A 20,317-nucleotide genomic window follows, 5' to 3' on the forward strand; every position below is an offset into this window, starting at 1 on the left:
TGTGTGGCAAAAAAATTAAAAATTCTGTACACAATGTTTTAAAATTCTACAAAATTCTGCATATTTTATTTGGCATGATTATATTGTGTTATTTTGACAGTTTCCATTATTTTGGTAATTTATTTCAAAGTATCTGCCAGCAAGTATATCTGTAACAATACAGAGGACAAAAAAGATTCAGGACATGTTTTTTGACAAATAGATTCCTTATTAGGCATATTAATACAGAATTTTGAATAAGAATTCATTTAAAATACAATGCAGAAACATATTTCCTGCATCCTCAGAAGCAGTGCAAAGGCTTGGGGGACTCCAGGGTATTGGAGGAGCTGAGGGAGAGGGAAGTAGTTGCTGGGAAGGAGCCTGGGAGTGAACCTGGAGGCTTGCTGGGTTTGGATGGGAGAAGTATGGAACAGGATAGAGGGGAAGGGGAAGGGAGGGATTGTTAGGGAGTTGGGGAGCCTTCCCCATGCAGACCCTGGTTGACCCCTAGCCTCTCCCAATCAGTCAGGCACATCTTTCTCTGTCCCATGTGTCCCTGCACCCCATGCCCATTCATCCCTTGCCCAGTCTGTCCCCTCCATTAGTATTTCTGAATCGCCGTCTGTGACCACCCCCAGCAAGCCCATGTGCCCCATTCTCTTTCTCTCTCATTCCCCGTCCCCCTCCTTCGCCCTCCGCATCCCATGCCTTCTAACCTGGACCAGTGGGCAGGGCACTGTGAGAAACGCTGCTGGCTGCTACTGCCAGTGAGCCAGCTGCTCTCTGTTCTGGTGTCATAGTAGCCCTTGGTGGGCAAAAGGCGTAACTGCAGCACCTCTCCAGCAGAATGTATTTTCTGCAGAGGAAAAAAAAATCTGCGGGGGACATGAATTCTGAATGTGCACAATGATACAGAATTCCCCCACAAGTAAACTATGCATGATCGTACCATAAGTTAGCAAATAAAAGATTAAAAACATCCTGGGCAGCTGTGTATTGAAATGTGTCAGGTACTTGATGATGAAGGAATTTCTAGAGAACTGAAAGAAGAAATTAAAAACCAGTTAAAAATTTAAATCTCTGTTTTAATAGTTGAAAGAGTCCTAATTTTACTTGTCTCTAAAACTCTTGTTTTCGACTGACATTTGTAAAAGAAAGCAGTCAATCCCACAAACAAGGGCTTTGAAAGCTTACCATTTCTAGTTTTTACCAAAGCATAACATAGACTTTTGGTTAGTGCCTTTCTTGTCAATTTACTGATCCTTCGAAATGTGAAAAAAGGAATATTGTGATCAAAATAAATCCACTTGGTTCAGTGGTTAATACAGCAGTCTGCTTTTAAGTGGATATGTTTCCATGGTTTTGCCTCCCCCTTAAACACACTTGCCCCTGGTGGTCGAATGCTTCCCCAATCTTCCTTACAGCAGCCTTAGGATTATTGGCCATCAATTTAATATGGTTTAGAACTGTTTCATTTAAATGTTTTTGACTCTTGCTATCTCCATTTCCAAATTTGCTACTTCACGTGTTGCAGCCATGTACAGTGCTTTTTGCCCCTGGAGAGTCCACGCAGCTTAACAGTTGGGAAATTTTCATCTCATGGGCAGGGTTTTGAATGGGGGAGAAGATAATCTTTTATCACTGGAATGGAAAAATATTTTATACTGCAGACCTGGGTTTGTCCAGTTCATGCAATGGAAAATCAGGGACGATGACTTCTCCTAATCCTCCCTCCACCCTCCCCGCTTGTGCACTTTGTCTCTGTCTCTCTCACATTGGCCCATACAGAGTGGCAGATTTCTAGCAGTCTTGGTTGCAGGGTTCCAGTCAAAAGCCTTCAGTCTGAGGAAGAAGGTAATGTTAAAACAAAGTTCAAAGTTTAGATAGTACAAAAGCATGAATGAATGCTGCACAATCCCTGTTTGATTTCTCAGGGGGCCCATGGCAGGCTGACATACACCTGGGCCTGAATCCTCCAATGCAGTTACAACACCTTCTCCTACCTATAGTTCAGTATAACACATTTTATTTTAAACAGGTGCTGCTCCCGTAAAGTTCGAGAATTGTGGTGGCAAGGTATTCCTCCAAGCGTGAGAGGCAAAGTCTGGAGCTTGGCAATCGGCAATGAGTTAAATATCACCCATGGTGAGACTGACATGTATTCTGTCTGCATTTTGAGACACTGATCAATAAATAAATCAATCAATCAAATAAATCACGCTTTAGCAGAGAGACTTCCATTTAGTTAGAATGTGTCGGAACTTGGGGGAACGATGAAGTCATGGTCAGTTGTACTTTGCTTTCATTTAAGGATACCATGTGTTTTGCTCCACAGTGCATACAGTCTTTCTTATTCCGCATGGGGTGTTTAATTTTGGGGGTGTTGTAGGGATTTTTTTTTTATTCCACTGCTCAGTTTGAGTCATAGTCCTGGAATATTATTGCTGCACATTGCTTTGATAAATAAAGATGTTCAGAGTTAACAACCCCATTTCAGAGTCAACAGAAAATAAGGTATTTCATATAATTACTGTTAATTATGTAGTGCCTGTGGGTGTGCACATACTGGTTTTATTCTGAAGTGAGACACTTGGTTTGTGAGTGAAGGAGAGACTAACTTGGAAACAAAACCTGGTGTGGAATTAGTCCTCTTTCCCGCATGTTCATTAGTGATGATATCAGTAATACATTAGTCTGTTTCCTTGATTTTGTACTATGTTATTTTTTCAGTCTTTTTTTTTTTTTTTAACCATTCCAAAATGGTGACAAAAGGGGAAATGTTGCGGATTTGCCTATACTCTTGTGGTTTCCTTCTACTGCATATGCCTTTTCTGTGGCTGTTTAGTGTACCTCAGAAATTGCTATAGGATGGAATTGGAAGAGTTTGTGAGCTAATTGTCATAGTTCTGGGTGGAATTTTGAGTGGCAGAAGTATGTTACCCAAACACATGCGAAGAAATATTTATATAATCAGTTCCACCCAGAGGATTACATCTGCTCACTGCATCAAAATTATACCCCGATGAAACAAAGCTTCCAGCACCCTAACTTACCTAAAATTCAATTAGTTTTTTATTTTACAGATACTTACTTTATTTCTTATTACTGGGGGGGGTTAGGGGTTGTTAGCATGCTGACATGTAATCTGTAATTGAAGATGGATTTTAAAAAGTACTTGTTTTTCAGAACTCTATGATATTTGCTTGGCTCGTGCCAAAGAGAGGTGGCGATCACTTAGCACAGGAGGCTCTGAAGGAGAATGTGAAGGTATGTTTTATTTGGCAAAATATTATTCCATATTGTGTGATAACTTTCTTTTCATTACCAAATGAAGAGGTGGTGGTTTTAAAATCATTCCTAAATGTTAAACTAAAATAATACAGTTTAAAAAGCTGGAAAAATATCAGCATAGTAGGTGTGGGATATGTGGTTGGTAAAGGGGTATTAAAAACACTTCTGCAGGAGGGTAAAAATGTTTTTAAATGAAGTGTTAATCTCTTGCATGCTGTAGTTGACTTCATTATTTTCCTCTTTAAAGTATCTTTAAATTCAGCTGTCTATAATTTAAAAAAAAAAAAAAAAAAAAATTGTTTCGCAAAACCTTCCTTTACCAATAGCTTAAAGATTTGTGGATGAGTGGTTTATATAAATATTTTAGATTTGCTGTTTGTGTTGTAATACCTTAAGATGTGTTGCTTTCTCTTTCTCTAGTTCGGGGATCTAAATTCTTTGAAACTTTAGTAATAGCAAATTGCTTTCTTAATAGCTCAGTGTAACATTAGTTCCCATGAGAGAGCTTCAAGCCTGTTGTCACAGACTCAGCATGTTGAGATTTTCCAGTTGGTTGGGTGTGGAGAGAAGAGATTAGGGGGGGGGGAAATCTGGGTGCTTGAAATAAAATACTTTAATCTGCTAGGATGACCACCTCTCTAAGGAGACATGTTGAGCAGAACCATGAGTGCATTATACAAGGGCATTTCACAACAAAGTGAAAATGTTTCTTATGGGAGTCTCCACGCTCCGTTCTACTAAAATATCTTATTTAGAATACAGGGATGGTATCTAATATAGTTTTTTAGCTTCTTTGACTATTCATTGTCCAGAGTTTATATCAACATGTGGTTAGTGTAAGTGTTGGGTAGCAGCAACTTGTATCTTGCCTTCACTGCAAAAACCCAAGCAGGTAGAGTTGATGATGATACTCAGTAGGACAGACAAAACATGAATAGATAGTAATGTTTGGACACTGGGGGTGGGGGGGAGGGACGAGTTCATGTTGTAGGTGCATGTTTTCTTTGCTTAAAATTCATTTAAAAAGTTGCTGGGGGAATATTACAATTCTGCATCATCTGTAAATGTAAACGCAATGGCAAATTAAATGTACAAAATACCAAATTTACTCGGTGTGTGTGACATGGGATCACTTTTTTTCCACATGTTTTTTGCAGAAAATTTACTTAGGTGCCTTCCAAAAAACCTTTAGCAAGAAGTTAGAGGTGTGGGGCAGAAGTTGTCAGCCCCTATATTTCAGTTACCCTTATGCAAAAACAATCTTTTTCAGAGAGGTTATTTGCTCTGCAGGCCCTCGGCATCCTAGGGTATGGTACACAGGTTTGTGTATGCTCCCTGACTTGGCAGTAGTACTGTTACACAACCGTTAACGTCTTCTCTCTGATATCACTGCATTCAGACTTATTCAGGAATAACCTGCACTAAGGGACTGCTTCAAGCCAGAGTGTATATATATATATGTATGTGTGTGTGTATTAAAAGGTGTTAAACACTGGAATTTTATTTTGATTTCTGCAGATGCTGGATTTTCTGCAGCAGACAGGGAAGCAAGTCTGGAATTAATAAAACTGGATATTTCTAGAACATTTCCCAATCTCTGTATTTTCCAGCAAGTAAGCGATTTAATTTTTAAGCACACAATATTTTTCAATGTACACTTAAGTAGTAAAAACAAATTTTTGAAAAGTTTACACTGAAATAGGTTTATTTTATGTTCTAAATGTTTGTAGAAGAAGTCTTCTTTAGTGCAAACTTGCATGTTGGTATTTAAATGTATGAGTAGTTTATGGTAAAATTTAATGCCTGGTGTTCCTGAATGACAAGTATAAAGGATTTCAGCAGAGCCTAAGACTGCTCAGTGTAATGTATGGCAACTTGTAAGACTTCTCAGGACTTGAAATTAACATAGTTTTTATGGGAATCCTCCTTAATATGTTGCGACTGTTCTTGCTATCCTTTTCTTCATGGCTCAACCCTACTGCTAGTCTAATAGATAGAGCTAAACCAACTTGATTAGTGTTCACCTTTCTTGATACTAATATGTAACAATTCATAAAGTTGTAGTGAATTTCTAATGCTTGTGTCCTTTTGCACTTTGGTCGTTAACCTGCTGGATGAACTGTATGCATTTGGAATAAATAGGCGTGGGAAGATGTTCCTTAGTGACATTACAGTGATGCATTCCATATAAAAGTTGAAAGAGTTTAAAAAAATTTTCAAAGCAGTCTAGGGCAGGGGTTCTCAAACTTCATTGCCCCGTGACCCCCTTCTGACAACAAAAATTACGACATGACCCCAAGACGGAGGACTGAAGCCTGAGCTGCGCCTGTCTGAGCCCCACTGCTCCGGGCGGGGGGACAAAACCCGAGCCCCACCACCCTGGGCAGGGAGGCCTGTAACCTGAGCCCCACCACCCAGGGCTGAAGCTGAAGCCTGAGCCCAGGGTGGTGGAGCTCAGGCTTCTGCCCCTAGCAGTGGGGCTCAGACTTCAGCTTTGGCCCTGGGTCCCAGCCAGTCTAAGGCCAGCCCTGGCGACCCCATTAAAATGGGGTCACGACCCACTTTAAGGTCCCAACCCACAGTTTGAGAACCACTGGGAATTTGGAAACCTCTTTTATTAAAATTTAATGGAATATGTGTCTAAGGATATGTCTACACAGCAAAGAAAAACCCAAGGCTGGCCCATGCCAGCCAACTCAAGCTCACGGGGCTTGGGCTGCAGGGCTGTTTCATTGTTGTGTAGACTTCTGGGCTCCAGCTGGAGCCCAGGCACTAGGACCTTGTGAGCCCAGAAGGCTACACAGGAATGAAGCAGCCCCAAAGCCTGAGCCCAAGTCAGCTGGCACGGGCCAGCTGTGGATTTTTCTTTGCTGTGTAGACATTCCCTAAATCCTCTACACAGCTTAGGAGTTTCTCACAGATTGTGAATATTTACAGAAGTTGTATGATTAATTTTTTTATTTTTCATTATAGGGTGGTCCTTACCATGACACATTGCACAGTATTTTAGGCGCCTATACGTGTTACAGACCTGATGTTGGCTATGTAAGTGAAGTTATATGTTGCAATTATGTGGGAGTGTTTCTGTTCACTTGCTAGACTGTTCTAAAATGATTTTGTGAGGATTTTTGGTTTTGCTGTACATCTTGGTTATTTTGTGGTATATTTTATACAAAATGTTGTATCAAGGGATATGTGCACTGTTATGTTTTGCTGTTACATTGTTAGATTTGAACGTTTTTTAATGAAGTAGAGATAAGACTTCCACAAAATCTAGGGCGCACATATGTGCTGAATGAAAATTGAAATACAAGCCATCTGGTTAAGTCACTCGTCTGAACCACATACTGTGTTTCACTGCACTCTTATTGAGGTGACAGCTTGTTAAAATGTTCTCTTCTTCAAGATGGCCTCTGTGTTCACACTTCTGGGATGTGTGCCCTGGCACTGCAAAGCTTCTGGAACATTCTGTAAAGCAGTGCCCATTGGGGCTGCGTAAGCTCCCTCACACCACTGAACAGTCAGAGTGCAGGTTATAAAAGGACTGTGTGGCTCTAACTGCTTCATTCAATTCTTTTTCCATGGCCAGGTGTGGACATACATTCAGTATTGCTCTGGTTCAGTTATTTTTGGGAGGGTGTGAGTGGAGGAGGTGGTAATACCCCAAACCAGAATTTCCTTTTCCTCTTTTTCCATTTTTCAATAATTGTTTCTGTGACTTTTGGCTGATCTGGTTCCTGAGGAACTGGAGAAGGGCAGATATCATATATATATATATAGATAGATAGATAGGGTGTAGTTCATGGTCCTCTGTTTCTGGAGGCCAGTATGTACACCCACTGTTCTAAACATCTGCAGCATCACAACTCAGGCCTACTTAGATTGGCAGCAGAGGGTCCAAGATTTCCTCATGGAGGAGGCCTGGTCCCTGGATCCAGCATCAGATCATTTTTGGCTTCATTGTCAGAGAAATCAGGATAAGAAATCTGTTGGACAGATCAGAAACCAGAGGTCCCTAAAAGGGATGGAAATGGGTGGTTGGTAGGCAGCATAACGCTCAAATACATGGTGCCTTAGTCCATGCCAACTGGAGTGTAAATTCTAAAGGCGGTGGACCCTGCTGGCGCGCTAAAAGTTCCCTAGTGCACATTAACATAGTACTGTCAGAAACAGGACTACATGAATGCGCATTTGGGAACTTTTAGCATGTGCCAGCAGGATCCACATAGGCTAGTTAGTGCACAACATGCTGGTGTGCATTAGAATTTACAGCCCAGCTGGTGTGGACAAAGTCAGTGTGTAGACAAGCTCATAGAGTGGATTGGTTTTATATATGTTAGCCAAATCACCTCTAGCAACTAGCAGTGAATAGAAATTACACTCCATGCTGCAAAGAAATGAATGAAAGAATCCACAAAGGGAAGAGAGGAAGGGAGGGAAATAGATGTTAAACTGGCTCTGGACTCTCAGGTAACATGCCATGTCTGAGGTCTTGCAAACAGGGAAAACATACGAATAGTCAATGATAAAGCAGATATATGAAGTGCTTCCCATTTTCCTACTTCATTTGTTGAAGAGGCTGCCCTTTCTGGTACTAAAGGTGGTAGAAACCAGTGGACTTAAGATGATGACTGTGGCACTGGTAGGAGGCTGAAGTGTAGGTCCTCGTCCTCTGGTCATGTTTTAGGAAGCCCAAACGCTGGCGGTGGTCTTGGTATTCTTCTCTTTCTCTAGTGTTTCATCCATCTTCAGGTAGAAGAGATTCTTTCCTTCAAATCTTCCACAGAGGTGTGTGTATCTGATAAAAGGCCAAACAATTGGAGCCAAAGTTTATAGTTTCAGAAATATCTGATGCTGCGATCAGAACTGCAGCAAATGTCCATGCAATAGTAGTCAACTAAGTGGTTGAGGCACATTAGCTGGGGTGAGTCTTAGTACCTGAAGGTCTTACTAAGGACTCACTTAAGGCTCACTCTCCCAGATCTAAAGTAGTATCGATGGCATGCCTCTACTATTTCCGTCAGAGATTTATAGGGCTGCTATTTGTAGTTCTATTTATGCCTTTATTCAGTACTTCTGTCTCTCAACATAGTGTTTAACTCTGATATTTCAGGAGAGCAGTCCTTGTTTAATGTGAACGCCACAACCCAGCTTCCTGCAAGTGGGACCATGCACAGGCCACCTCAGAAGGAGAAGTAACTGGTTCTTTGAGAGCCTTGCTTCTGCATATTCACACTTCTGTCATCCTTTCCTTTTCCTGAGGGCTCTTTGGTTTACTGAAAAAAAACCTGAGATGGTTGTAAAAAGAACAGGAGTACTTGTGGCACCTTAGTGACTAACAAATTTATTTGAGCATAAGCTTTCGTGGGCTACAGCCCACTTCATCAGATGCATAGAATGGAACATATAGTAAGAAGATATATACATACAGAGAACATGGAAAGGTGGAAGTTGCCATACCAACTCTAAGAGGCTAATTAATTAAGATGAGCTATTATCAGCAGGAGAAAAAAACCTTTTCTAGTGGTGATCAAGATGGCCCATTTCAGACAGTGAGTTGGTATGGCAACTTCCACCTTTTCATGTTTTCTGTATGTATATATATCGCCTCACTATATGTTCCATTCTATGCATCTGATAAAGTGGGCTGTAGCCCACGAAAACTTATGCTCAAATTTGTTAGTCTCTAAGGTGCCACAAGTACTCCTGTTGTTTTTGCGGATACAGACTAACATGGCTGCTACTCTGAAACCTGAGATGGTTGTGGAATTGTTAGGACCTCTGCTGTGAAAATTTGATGTCCTGAGAGAGGATGCTTGTGTGGCCCCAATAAGCACATCCTTCTGGAAGGTTTACAAAACTCAGTGGTGTCAAGTATCAGGGGGTAGCCGTGTTAGTCTATATCTACAAAAACAACAAGGAGTCTGGTGGCACCTTAAAGCCTAACAGATTTATTTGGGCATAAGCTTTCGTGGGTAAAAGTGAGGTTTTTACCCACGAAAGCTTATGCCCAAATAAATCTTAGTCTTTAAGGTGCCACCAGAAAACTCAGTGGTGCATCACACAAGTATGACTGTGAAGAGACAACATTCTTGTAGAAATAGGTTACTCACCAGTAACTGTATCTTCTTTCTTTAGGTTCAGGGCATGTCATTCATAGCTGCAGTGTTGATCTTGAATTTGGATACTGCAGATGCCTTCATTGCTTTTTCTAACCTTCTGAATAAACCCTGTCAGATGGCATTTTTTCGAGTGGACCATGGCCTTGTAAGTACACAGGAAACGCTAATCCCTTTATGTTTATACTGAAGATCTGTTCAGGTACAAGACAGAACTTCAGCAAGGGTTCATAGTCTGTTTTTCAAAGTTCTAACAAACCTCTATTTTTAAAGCAACAGTTAAAAAATAAAACTTACTGAAAGGGGAAAACTGAATGAAATAGCTGCCCAGTACTGTGTGATGCTCCGAGATTATGAGCATGATTATTCTAAGTGCACCAATTTAGTGCATGCATTGTAAATGGGAGCCCAAATCAGATTAACAGCCTTACAAAAATGGATTGGAAGGCACTTTTTGTCCCAAACTAATAGGTTGCTAAAAATAAACTGTTGATGCTTTACAATTTGAATCAGGTTCCCCATTTCTCTCTCTCATATTTTGCTGTGTCAGCTCGGATTTGAAATGTAGCTAAGGGGATTAGGCAACCAAATCCTTACTTCCTTAGGCTCCTTTGAAATTCCCAGCTGGCATGTATAACATACTACATGGGGAAAATACCACAATTTCCAAATTTAATTCCAGTTGTTGTAGCTCTAACAGATCTGCTTAAGTTGCCTCATGAGTTTTTTGAAAATCGCTTTATTTGACAAAGAAATATGACGTTCTGTACGTCTTCCCTGTTTTTCCTTTTAAAACTAGAAGTATATGCATAAAAATAAGATATTGGTTTCTTAAAAGTTCAAGTGGGGAAAAAAAGGAGCAGTAACAGAGTGATCACTGTGGGAGTAACTGTCAGCATTTCCTCCCTAGCCCTTGTATAGTAGGAGACTGATACATGTGACTGCTCTGTTGCAATTCCTGAAACTCATCAGCAGTAGAAGCCTTTAATGTGGCATGTTGCAACTCAATTCACATTGGCAGCAGCAAGATCAATCTTGTTCTGACTCCAGTTTGCTGCACCCAGCAATAGAGAGGGAGCACTGCTGTTGCTCATGTACACAAATACATTACCCATGAGGCTGGCAGCAGAGCGATACTTGCTAGAACAACTTTTTTTTCCAGTGGAAAGTTAGTGCCTTGGTAGCCCACTGGACTATTGCCCTACAAATCAGTTTTAGCCCCTATTGACTAAATGGGAAGTGAAGTAAACAAATACTTTTAGGAAAGTGGTGGTGAGAGCTTGTGGAAATAACACTACAGTATTCCCCAATTGCCTATCCTAGATTAAAGTCCTAGGGAAAATCTTGCTACCCTTATGTAGTAATAAGGAAAAAGTAACAGACTTGATAGGATGATTGAGGATGTTTTCTGATGGTTAGTAAGGGGAGCTTGAGATGGGACATCTTTCCAGATTCAGTGCAGATCCACTGTGCCTGTTCAATGATCTGTGGAACAGATATGATAATCTGACACTAAACTTCTCTTACGGTAAATGAGATTTATTGATCCAAGAGGTAAATTCAATACATTTTGATTGCCACAATGGGAAATTGACATATGTACTATTCATGCATTCTTCACATTTTCTAAACTATCTGGAAATGTTCGATTTATGGCCATAGCACTATTAGTACTACTAGTAGTTCTTGTAATTTCATTATTTTTTTGTAGCTTGTTGAGTAATTGTTTTATTGAATTCATGTTACTTCATGAGTCTATAGTTACATATTCATTTCAGGGCTTCACTTTATTCCACTTATAAATAAAAATTATACATCCCTGCTCTTGTGGTGGTCACAATATTTGAAACATGACATATATTTAAGAAAATGGTAGAATACACTGTTACATACAATCTTGAGTAAAAATACCTACCAATTAATCCGTCAGGATCAAGATAAAATACCCTTCAGCTATTATTTCAATTCTAGTAAGGCTGTCTGTCTAATGAAAGCAATACAGCACCACGTTTTTCAGACCATTGTAAGAGTGTTACATAAAATAGTGTCTGGAATGCTGTGCAAGTGAAAGGCTTTAGTATGCACTGGCATTAACATCTAAATGTTAAGTTAGTTTAGAAGCTAGGACTGGACGTTGCATTACCTACCTATATTTAGATTTTTTTTAAAATTACATTATAGAGAAATAGAGTTCACAGCCAGCTGCAGGAATTCTGTACTGTTACTAATGCATAATTGGACAGTTTTTCCTCCAGTTACACAATTCCCTGTACTCTAGTTCTGATTTTCATGTTCACCATACAGCTTTTTCTCAATGACACATTGAATGCAGGGATTTTGCAGAATTATTGTATAATTATTTCTGTGCCATGTAATCGCTCTTTGATTGGTTGCTCTAAGTTCTTGTGCTCCTTGGCTCAGTTTTCCAGCTGTTTGCTTAACACTCCAGTCAGCTGAAACAGAAAAGCTCCAGAATGTACATGGAAAAGAAGAAAAATGGGTCTGTCAAATGGTTAAAGGGGACTTTAAAAAAAAAAAAAAAAAATGCACTCGCTTCCATTCTTCCTTCCATCCACTTCACTTTCCCTTGTGTCATACGAGCAGACCTCTTGTTTCCACCACAACTGTTGTATTTGTGTTGGGAGAATCTGTCTTTTCCTCCCATTTTAGGGAGGAAATATTGTAAATACATATTGTAACCAAAAATCTATTAATGGGGAGAGAGGGGGAGAACCTTGCTGAGCCAGTGGGATTGAGAGAAGGCATGATGGGGGAGGAGCAAGAAAAGAGCAAATCTTTTGTTTTTAACTCATTAATAGTTTACCTCTCCACCTGTGTGACAAATCCTATTGTGTTTTTTGTATTATATTTGGCTGTTGAATCATAAATTTCACAATCAATTTCTGTCCTTCTATTAAAGGTCTAGTAGGGCATTGGACTGGGAGTCAAACCTGATTTCTGTTTCCATCTTTGTTACTGATTTGCAGAGTGACCTTCAGCCTTCTCTGTTTCCCCTCCTGTAAAATGCATATGATGTTTACCCTCCTTCGTAAATCACTTGGAATACTATGAGTGAAAATTGTCTGTAAGAGTATAACCTGTCATTATTAACTCTCTAATAAGGGTTAATAAACTTCTTAGCTTCCAACCTCACTTTATTGGCTGTAAACTCTTTGGACTGGAATTCATTCAGTCTAATATTATTACTGTATTAACAGAAAGCACTCTTAAGTTATCATCATCATCATAATTTTTCCATTACATTTAAGTGCAATAGCCAGTAAATTTGCTTATTTCACCTGCTGGTGTTTTCCTTTCCAAAAGGAAACTGGCCTAGATCCAAAAGAATCATTTCTTCCATTGAACAGCTTTAGGAGGATATACGGAATGGAACTCAAACATACATGCACATGCCAGCACTTAGACAAATGTTTACACAAAGGACTTATGTACTTTACAGTGTATAATTCATATTGTTGGGGTTTTGTGCCTGTTTCAAGAAGCAGTCCTGAAATTAAGATCCTTAAAACTTCAATAGAAAAAAAAAAAGTTAACTAATATCTAATGATTTTTCTTTTGTTTTTCCCAGATGTTGACCTATTTTGCAGCATTTGAGGTATTCTTTGAGGAAAATCTGCCAAAGTTGTTTGCTCACTTCAAAAAAAATAACTTGACTCCTGACATCTATCTTATTGATTGGTAAGACTGTCCGAGTACTGTATAATTATCAATGTGTACATATTAGTTTTTAGCGTCATATACATGTTTATATAATAGATAACAAAGAGCTTACAAAATTTGTAGGGGTTCAGTCAGCATTTCTATTTAAGTACTTTCTTTCAGCAAATAACTTTGTTTCAAAACTGTCTACTGTTAAAATGTAGTTTTTATGTTAAAATTGAAACAAACTCCTATCCAGGCTATAAGTAGAAACTTATTTCTATAAGCAGTTTGTGACGTTCATCTAACCTTTTTATCATACTCATGGCTGAGTTGTGTCCATGCATCAGCTTGCTTCACAAATCAGCTGTGTGTCAACAGAATTTGCACCTCCCTATCTACCACACATTTGAATCTGCATTCTGGGAAAATCTGGTAGCTATCCCATACTGCATGAGTAGGCGATAAAGTGCCTGGGAGACATGCATATAGAACAGCACATGGGGAGCCGCAGCATGGGATTTTCTGCACAGAGCTGGAAGGAAGGAGAACCAGAAAAACAGGTTGCACAGGCATGGCTATACAGTTTTTGGCCACACAACAGTATATCAGTGGTTATGGGAAGACAAATGTGTTGTCTTAGGCCTCTATCTAGTTGGATGAATTATGGTTAGTTTTCAGAGTTATTAACACAGTATTAACTGTGGTGTGTGTTGACACAAATCATGTTTATAGTCAACTGTGCCACTAGTTGGTACAGACCAGTTAAAAGTTGAAGTGTACATAATGAAGTGTACACAGGAACATAATGTTTTGGTTAGGTTAGGAGAGAACAAAAGAGTATCTGTTGGTTTCTGGCAATTGAAAGTGTTCTGAAATGTGAAATTGCCTTCAGTTAGTCCTTAATCTGAGTTAGTGCCTTTTGACTAGAAATGGAACCACAAATCTGAACCCCTTCAAATTTCAGGGTGAGGAGAGTAGTTGGATATGAGGCTGCTGCTGGTGTTTTGGTAGTATGTTGGCTTCAGAACTCCAAGGGGACTGTTTGCAAGTTTAGGTTTGGATACAGCTGAAATTTCATTAACGGCTGATCAAGCAAGATTTCAACCATTCGTCCTGATAGAAATCTCAGGATCAGAATACAATATTTTAATGTTAAATTTGGCGCAGGTTAAAAGTGGTTAATCAGTGTGTGCTATCACAACTTCTCACATTTAATGTATCCTCTACATAAGCTCTTTTAATATAAGTGGAGGCACCTTATTGTAAAGGGGTTTCTCCTTCCTAAACTACCTGTGCAGCCCCAGAGTTTTGGGGTTTGGCACACCAGCTGCAGTAAATCCATACATGCATCAATTCAGGAGACTTCCTCAGATTATAAGTACTGCTAAGTAACCTAGATAGGTTTGTATTGTCAGTTTTTTGTGCTGTGACTAGGTTAGATAAACTCACTGTTTGAGACCGAAAAACCACATTAGCATTCAAATGTGGTCAGATTACATCCAGAAATCTCTGTCAATGGTTAAACCTGTTTTACATTTCAGCCTTAACCATACATTCCTTTCAGTTGGTTTGTTGTGACAGTTAACGTTTTTTTAATATTCTACTTGGTTGGAAAATGCCTTGGCGTTTAGTGGCTCAGACTGTCTAAAATGGGAAATGAATTTGGGTGCCTCCATTTTGGTGTGGTCAACTGGAGACTCCTAGAAAGGATCTGATTTTCAGAAAGTGTTGAGTTCCTGTCCTCTGAAAATCAAGCACTTTGAGGTGTTTAATTTTAAATATCCCAAAACTGAGGCACCTAAAATAAAAATACCTCTTATATAGCGCTTTTGATCAGTAGATCTCATAACACTTCAGGCTTGCATGTATGTATTCTCACCACATCCATGTGTGGTACATAAGAACGGCCGTACCGGGTCAGACCAAAGGTCCATCTAGCCTAGTATCCTGTCTACCAACAGTGGCCAATGCCAGGTGCCCCAGAGGGAGTGGATCTAACAGGCAATGATGAAGTGATCTCTCTCCTGCCATCCATCTTCATCCTCTGACAAACAGAGGCTAGGGACACTATTCCTTACCCATCCTAGCTAATAGCCATTAATGGACTTAACCACCATGAATTTATCCAGTTCTCTTTTAAACGCTGTCATAGTCCTAGCCTTCACAACCTCCTCAGGTAAGGAGTTCCACAAGTGGTAGGGAAGTATTATTCCCATTTTACAGATCCATCAATCACTTTTGAAAACCTTGAACACAAAACTACACAAATAACATGAATATAATATAGAGTCTGTATTGAAATCTAGGTTGGATATGTTAATGATCTTCAAGTGCTATTTATCTGTTAATGCTCCAACATTGTGCTTATACAGTATTCATCGAACAAATCTTAAAGTCAATCCCTGTCCCAAGGTGCTTGCAGTCTGAGACCAATACGTAGCACAAGACATACCAGGAGATCCAAAGGAGAGTGCAAATGTAGGGTATTCTGATTTTGCCCACTTCTTTAATGTAAAATTGGAATGGAAAAGCTGTGGTGTAGTTTTTGTGTGTGTGTGTGTGTGTGTGTAGGGGGGAGACAAACTTTTGAGAGGGATTGCAGCAATGGAAGAATGAGGACATGTTGAGTTGGGGCTGGGATGCTGTTTCATGCACCGGGATGGCATGAAAGAAGGCATGAAAGTGGGAGTAGGAGGGGTGTCAGGGTAGATAGAGCGGAAGAAGTTACAGTATTCAAGGCACAAGAGTTTATCTTCCAGTAAGTTTCAGAATTGATCTTTAGGGCCTCCTGGAGTAAGTATCTTAGTCGATCTCAACTGCTGGGTTAAGTCATGTGGAGGGAAGTGGACTTTAAAATATCCAGGATCCACACTATAAAGCAGGGGTTCTCAAACTGGGGGGTTGGGACCCCTCAGGGGGGTCTCAAGGTTATCACATGGGGGGCGAGGGGGTTACAAGCTGTCAGCCTCCACCCCAAACCCCGCTTTGCCTCCAGCATTTATAATGGTGTTACATTAAAAACACTTTTTTATATATTTATAAGAGGGGTCACACTCAGAGGCGTGGTATGTGAAAGGGGTCACCAATACAAAAGTCTGAGAACCCCTGCTATGAAGGGTTTTATAAATCTTAGCTAACATCTAGAATTTCACTTGAAAAAGAATTGGAAGCCAGTGCAGTCTCCAAAGTCAAGTGTGATATGCTTCTTGTGAGAAATCTAGTTAAGCAAGAAGACAGCCATATTTTTGTATTAGCTGAAGTTTCCAGGTAGCCTGAAGGTTAACTCCAAGTAGAGCACACAGATGTCTTTGGTAACCGTTGATCCAAACTGGATCGTAGTATATGTGCAAGAGATAATGTGACACAAAAGAAAACTGGAAAGGTCTGCATCTAACAGGAGTAAACCCAAGTGGGAGAGAAGAGAGCACTTTCTACTGATATATGGGCATCTAAAAACAGATGAGGATTCACAAAGTCTTATATCCACCTTTTGATTGTCCTGTAGATTATGAATATTTAAACATACTTTATTAATAAAAGGATTTCTACAATAATTTGTGCATAAATCATGCATTTTATATAAAGTTTGCAAGAGCACAACGCTGCTCATGAGCAGCAGAAACTGAACGAGGATTGGCTGTTTAAATCGTAGTTTAAAGCAAAATCTGTAAAAAGACTGATACTAATTCCTCTTAATACTTAAAATATTTTCATAAATGTCACACTTGTAACTTCATTTCAATTGAAAGTCTACTAGAGATAGGATTTTATGGAATGAAATGTAAAGATAGCCCCTTTAGTAGAGGGAATAAAGAGGAAAATTTACAAGAGTAAAATCAAGTTAATCTTATTCCTCCATATTTAATTTTTCCCCTGAGTGATGTCCAAGGGACTAGAAAAGGCATTAAAGTTTGCAGCTGTTTTAGCTCCCCCTAGTGTCAACTAGTTATACTTGTCAGTTTCAGTAGACAGGAAATCAAAAATTGAAATGACTTGAATTTCAAAAAATATTTTTTCCCCAAATTTTTTAAAAAGCAGCTTTCCAAGAGCTCCAAGGATTTATACGGATATTTTATATATATAAAAATCTAAAGATAAAGATACTACATTTTATGACATAATCATACCGCCATGATGAATATGGGGTGTAGTGTCACACTTTCTTCTTAAGAGTGGACTTAAACCTGCCTTGCCACGGCCTGTCATTCACTGTGGTTATAGGTATGGAGTTTGGGCCCAGATGGAAGTAGAAGCCCTCAAAATCTTTCACCAGGATGAAATAGCGTTTCTCTGTGTGCTTTACAGTATGTGGTACCAAACACGACATGCTCTTGAGGACCTTTCTCAGGCTCTAGAAGTGCATCATTGATAGGCATGGCTGCTGTCCCAGGAACAGACAGCTGCAGGATATCCACTAACTTATGGGTATTCTCCTGCAAGAACTCCGCCTAAATGCCCAGTGAAGCAGCCATGTGCCGCAAAATGTCCTTATAGCCCTTGAAATCCTTTAGCATTGGAAAACAGGAAGAACTAGGCACTGCTGTATTGTCTGGTACGAAGAAGGGGTGGTTAACTTTGCCAAGTCTGGCTCCCATTCCTGGACTAGCGGAGCTGGAAGAGGCAGCTCCATGGGCTCTGCACAGGAAAGGCTCACTGGTGCCTCACTGGTCCACAGTTCCCATCACCGATCTGCCCAGCAATCTCGCCTTAGAGTGCAACCTCTGTGACTGAGCAGCATCCCATGGATTCCGTGGAGGTCACTGGTAAGGATAGGCTGTGGGTGGCCAATAGGTGCCCCTGCCCGACTGCAAGATAAGTGCTGGTGCCTGTAGTACTCTGTAAATGGTCCCCGATGTGGAGCGGACGATGGATAGCAGGAGGAGGAAGACCCCGACCTTGATGTTGAGGAGCCTCGGGTTTCTGGGATAAAGGTGGGGCCAGTCCTGAAGGAGTAAGTAATCAGTCTAACTCATCTGTCGCCCAGAACAAGGCAGGGACTGGTGCCAATGATGGAAGTGGTACCACTGGCACCAAGTGACCGAGGCAGTGTCAACCTCCAAGTAATCAGCGGTACTGGAGCAGCTGATGGTGCCAAAGTGTAGGGCGGTGAAAGCTGCCAAGGTAACATCTGCAGTGCTAACGAGTTTCCTGGCACCGAGGTCCCTTGCATCAAGCCTGGTACCTGCCCTTGTTCCACGGACTGTGGAAGGGGAACATCAGGGTGCGGTGCTGACAGACCCAAGGGATTCAGTGGCCCATCCAGCCAGCGATGCTAGCCTGGCAAAGTCCTGGGCCAAAGGAAGTCAGGATGGAAAGGTAGAGGACGTCTGTAGCCACCTGGTATGCCACCAACATGGAAACGGTGTCAGCATCGCCCTCATTGGTACAGGACTCAACGGAGGCCCTGGTGCCAGAACCAGAGTTGATGGTACAGGGTCTGTAACCTCCCTACTTGGTACCAGTGAGCAGTTATAGGCACCACCCCCCATGCTAGCACTAACCACGTGCTGATCCACGCTCTTCCTGGGGGAGGCGAAAGAGTCAATCAGTCTTATGTATCAGGGGGTAGCCGTGTTAGTCTGTATCTACAAAAACAACAAGGAGACTGGTGGCACCTTAAAGACTAACAGATTTATTTGGGCATAAGCTTTCGTGGGTAAAAACCTCACTTCTTTGGATGCATAGAGTGAAAGTTACAGATGCAGGCATTATATACTGACACATGGAGAGCAGGGAGTTACTTCGCAAGTGGAGAACCAGTGTTGACAGGGCCAGTTCAATCAGGGTGGATGTAGTCCACTCCCAATAATAGATGAGGAGGTGTCAATTCCAGGAGAGGAAAAGCTGCTTCTGTAATGAGCCAGCCACTCCCAGTCCCTATTCAAGCCCAGATTAATGGTGTTGAATTTGCAAATGAATTTTAGTTCTGCTGTTTCTCTTTGAAGTCTGTTTCTGAAGTTTTTTTGTTCAATGATAGTGACTTTTAAATCTGTAATAGAATGACCAGGGAGATTGAAGTGTTCACTTACTGGCTTATGTATGTTACCATTCCTGATGTCCGATTTGTGTCCATTTATTCTTTTGCGTAGAGACTGTCCGGTTTGGCCAATGTACATGGCAGAGGGGCATTGCTGGCACATGATGGCATATATAACATTAGTGGATGTGCAGGTGAATGAGCCCTTGATGGTGTGGCTGATGTGGTTGGGTCCTCTGATGGTGTCGCCAGAGTAGATATGGGGACAGAGTAGGCAACGAGGTTTGCTACAGGGATTGGTTCCTGGGTTGGTGTTTCTGTGGTGTGGTGTGTAGTTGCTGGTGAATATTTGCTTCAGGTTGGGGGGTTGTCTGTAAGCGAGGACTGGACTGCCTCCCAAGGTCTGTGAGAGTGAGGGATCATTTTCCAGGATAGGTTGTAGATCGTGGATAATGCGCTGGAGAGGTTTTAGCTGGGGGCTGTATGTGATGGCAATCAGTCTTATGCAACCTTTTCCCCTGTGCACTCAATGGGGAATGGCTCCTCCGTCTCTTCAGAGAGGCTCCTGCTCCAGAATGCGAAGCAGCAGCACTTTCTGAACCTGAGGGCAACCTCCAATCTATAGGAACACTAACTGTGATGATTCAGAATGCTAGAAAATGTACTTGCAGTATGGCTGTAGCCACACTCTCAGTGCAGAGGTATAGTTAGAAGCTGGAATTAGTAATGATACAATATGAATTACTTGTTTAGTTATCTATAGTCTAATATTGTACAGTGGGATGCCAGTGACTCTACGCTGAAATTTGGTCACTACTATGATGCTACTAGTGTTAATCAAAACAGATTTGTCTTCCAGAACAAAGAGGAGTGAACGAAGGAGTTGGAGTATCACTCCACTCCACTTCACTTCATACTGTAATAAAGTCAATATTTTGGGCAATTCAGGGGACCTGTGGGCCCTTGGAGGCTAGTGAGAATGTGGTTTCAGTAACCAAGAGGAGGTTCTCTCTTAGGCTGTTGTTTCTGTAGCCTTTCTCTGGCACATTCATCTACTCACACAGTTTGAACTACCCCATCTTTTGCCTGTGATTGACACATTTGCCTCTTGCTTCATCCATTCCCCACTGAGTATCTTGCCATCTTGTTAAATTCAGGGTAGCCTGAACTGACCTTTCTTCCAAAATTCTCCCCACTCCCTTTTTCTGTCACTGTTGAATACAATAATTCTCCTGGTCAGTCAGGCCTGGACTCAGGGGAGTGTGTGTGGGGGTGGGGGTGTAAA

General features: G+C 40.9%; 1 protein-coding gene across 1 annotated transcript in view; it reads left to right on the forward strand.

The window, feature by feature from the left end:
- The window catches only part of TBC1D14 (TBC1 domain family member 14), a 90,659-nt gene that overhangs the window by 66,590 nt on the left and 3,752 nt on the right, over window positions 1–20,317 (forward strand). The window contains exons 6-11 of the mRNA XM_065404894.1: window positions 2,021–2,127; window positions 3,169–3,249; window positions 4,792–4,886; window positions 6,247–6,318; window positions 9,412–9,540; window positions 12,982–13,091. Coding sequence (XP_065260966.1) covers window positions 2,021–2,127; window positions 3,169–3,249; window positions 4,792–4,886; window positions 6,247–6,318; window positions 9,412–9,540; window positions 12,982–13,091 — 594 coding nt within the window. The remainder of the gene's footprint in view (window positions 1–2,020; window positions 2,128–3,168; window positions 3,250–4,791; window positions 4,887–6,246; window positions 6,319–9,411; window positions 9,541–12,981; window positions 13,092–20,317) is intronic.

The sequence above is a fragment of the Emys orbicularis genome, chromosome 5 (genome assembly GCF_028017835.1).
Source record: "Emys orbicularis isolate rEmyOrb1 chromosome 5, rEmyOrb1.hap1, whole genome shotgun sequence".
In the NCBI taxonomy this organism is placed as follows: domain Eukaryota; kingdom Metazoa; phylum Chordata; order Testudines; family Emydidae; genus Emys; species Emys orbicularis.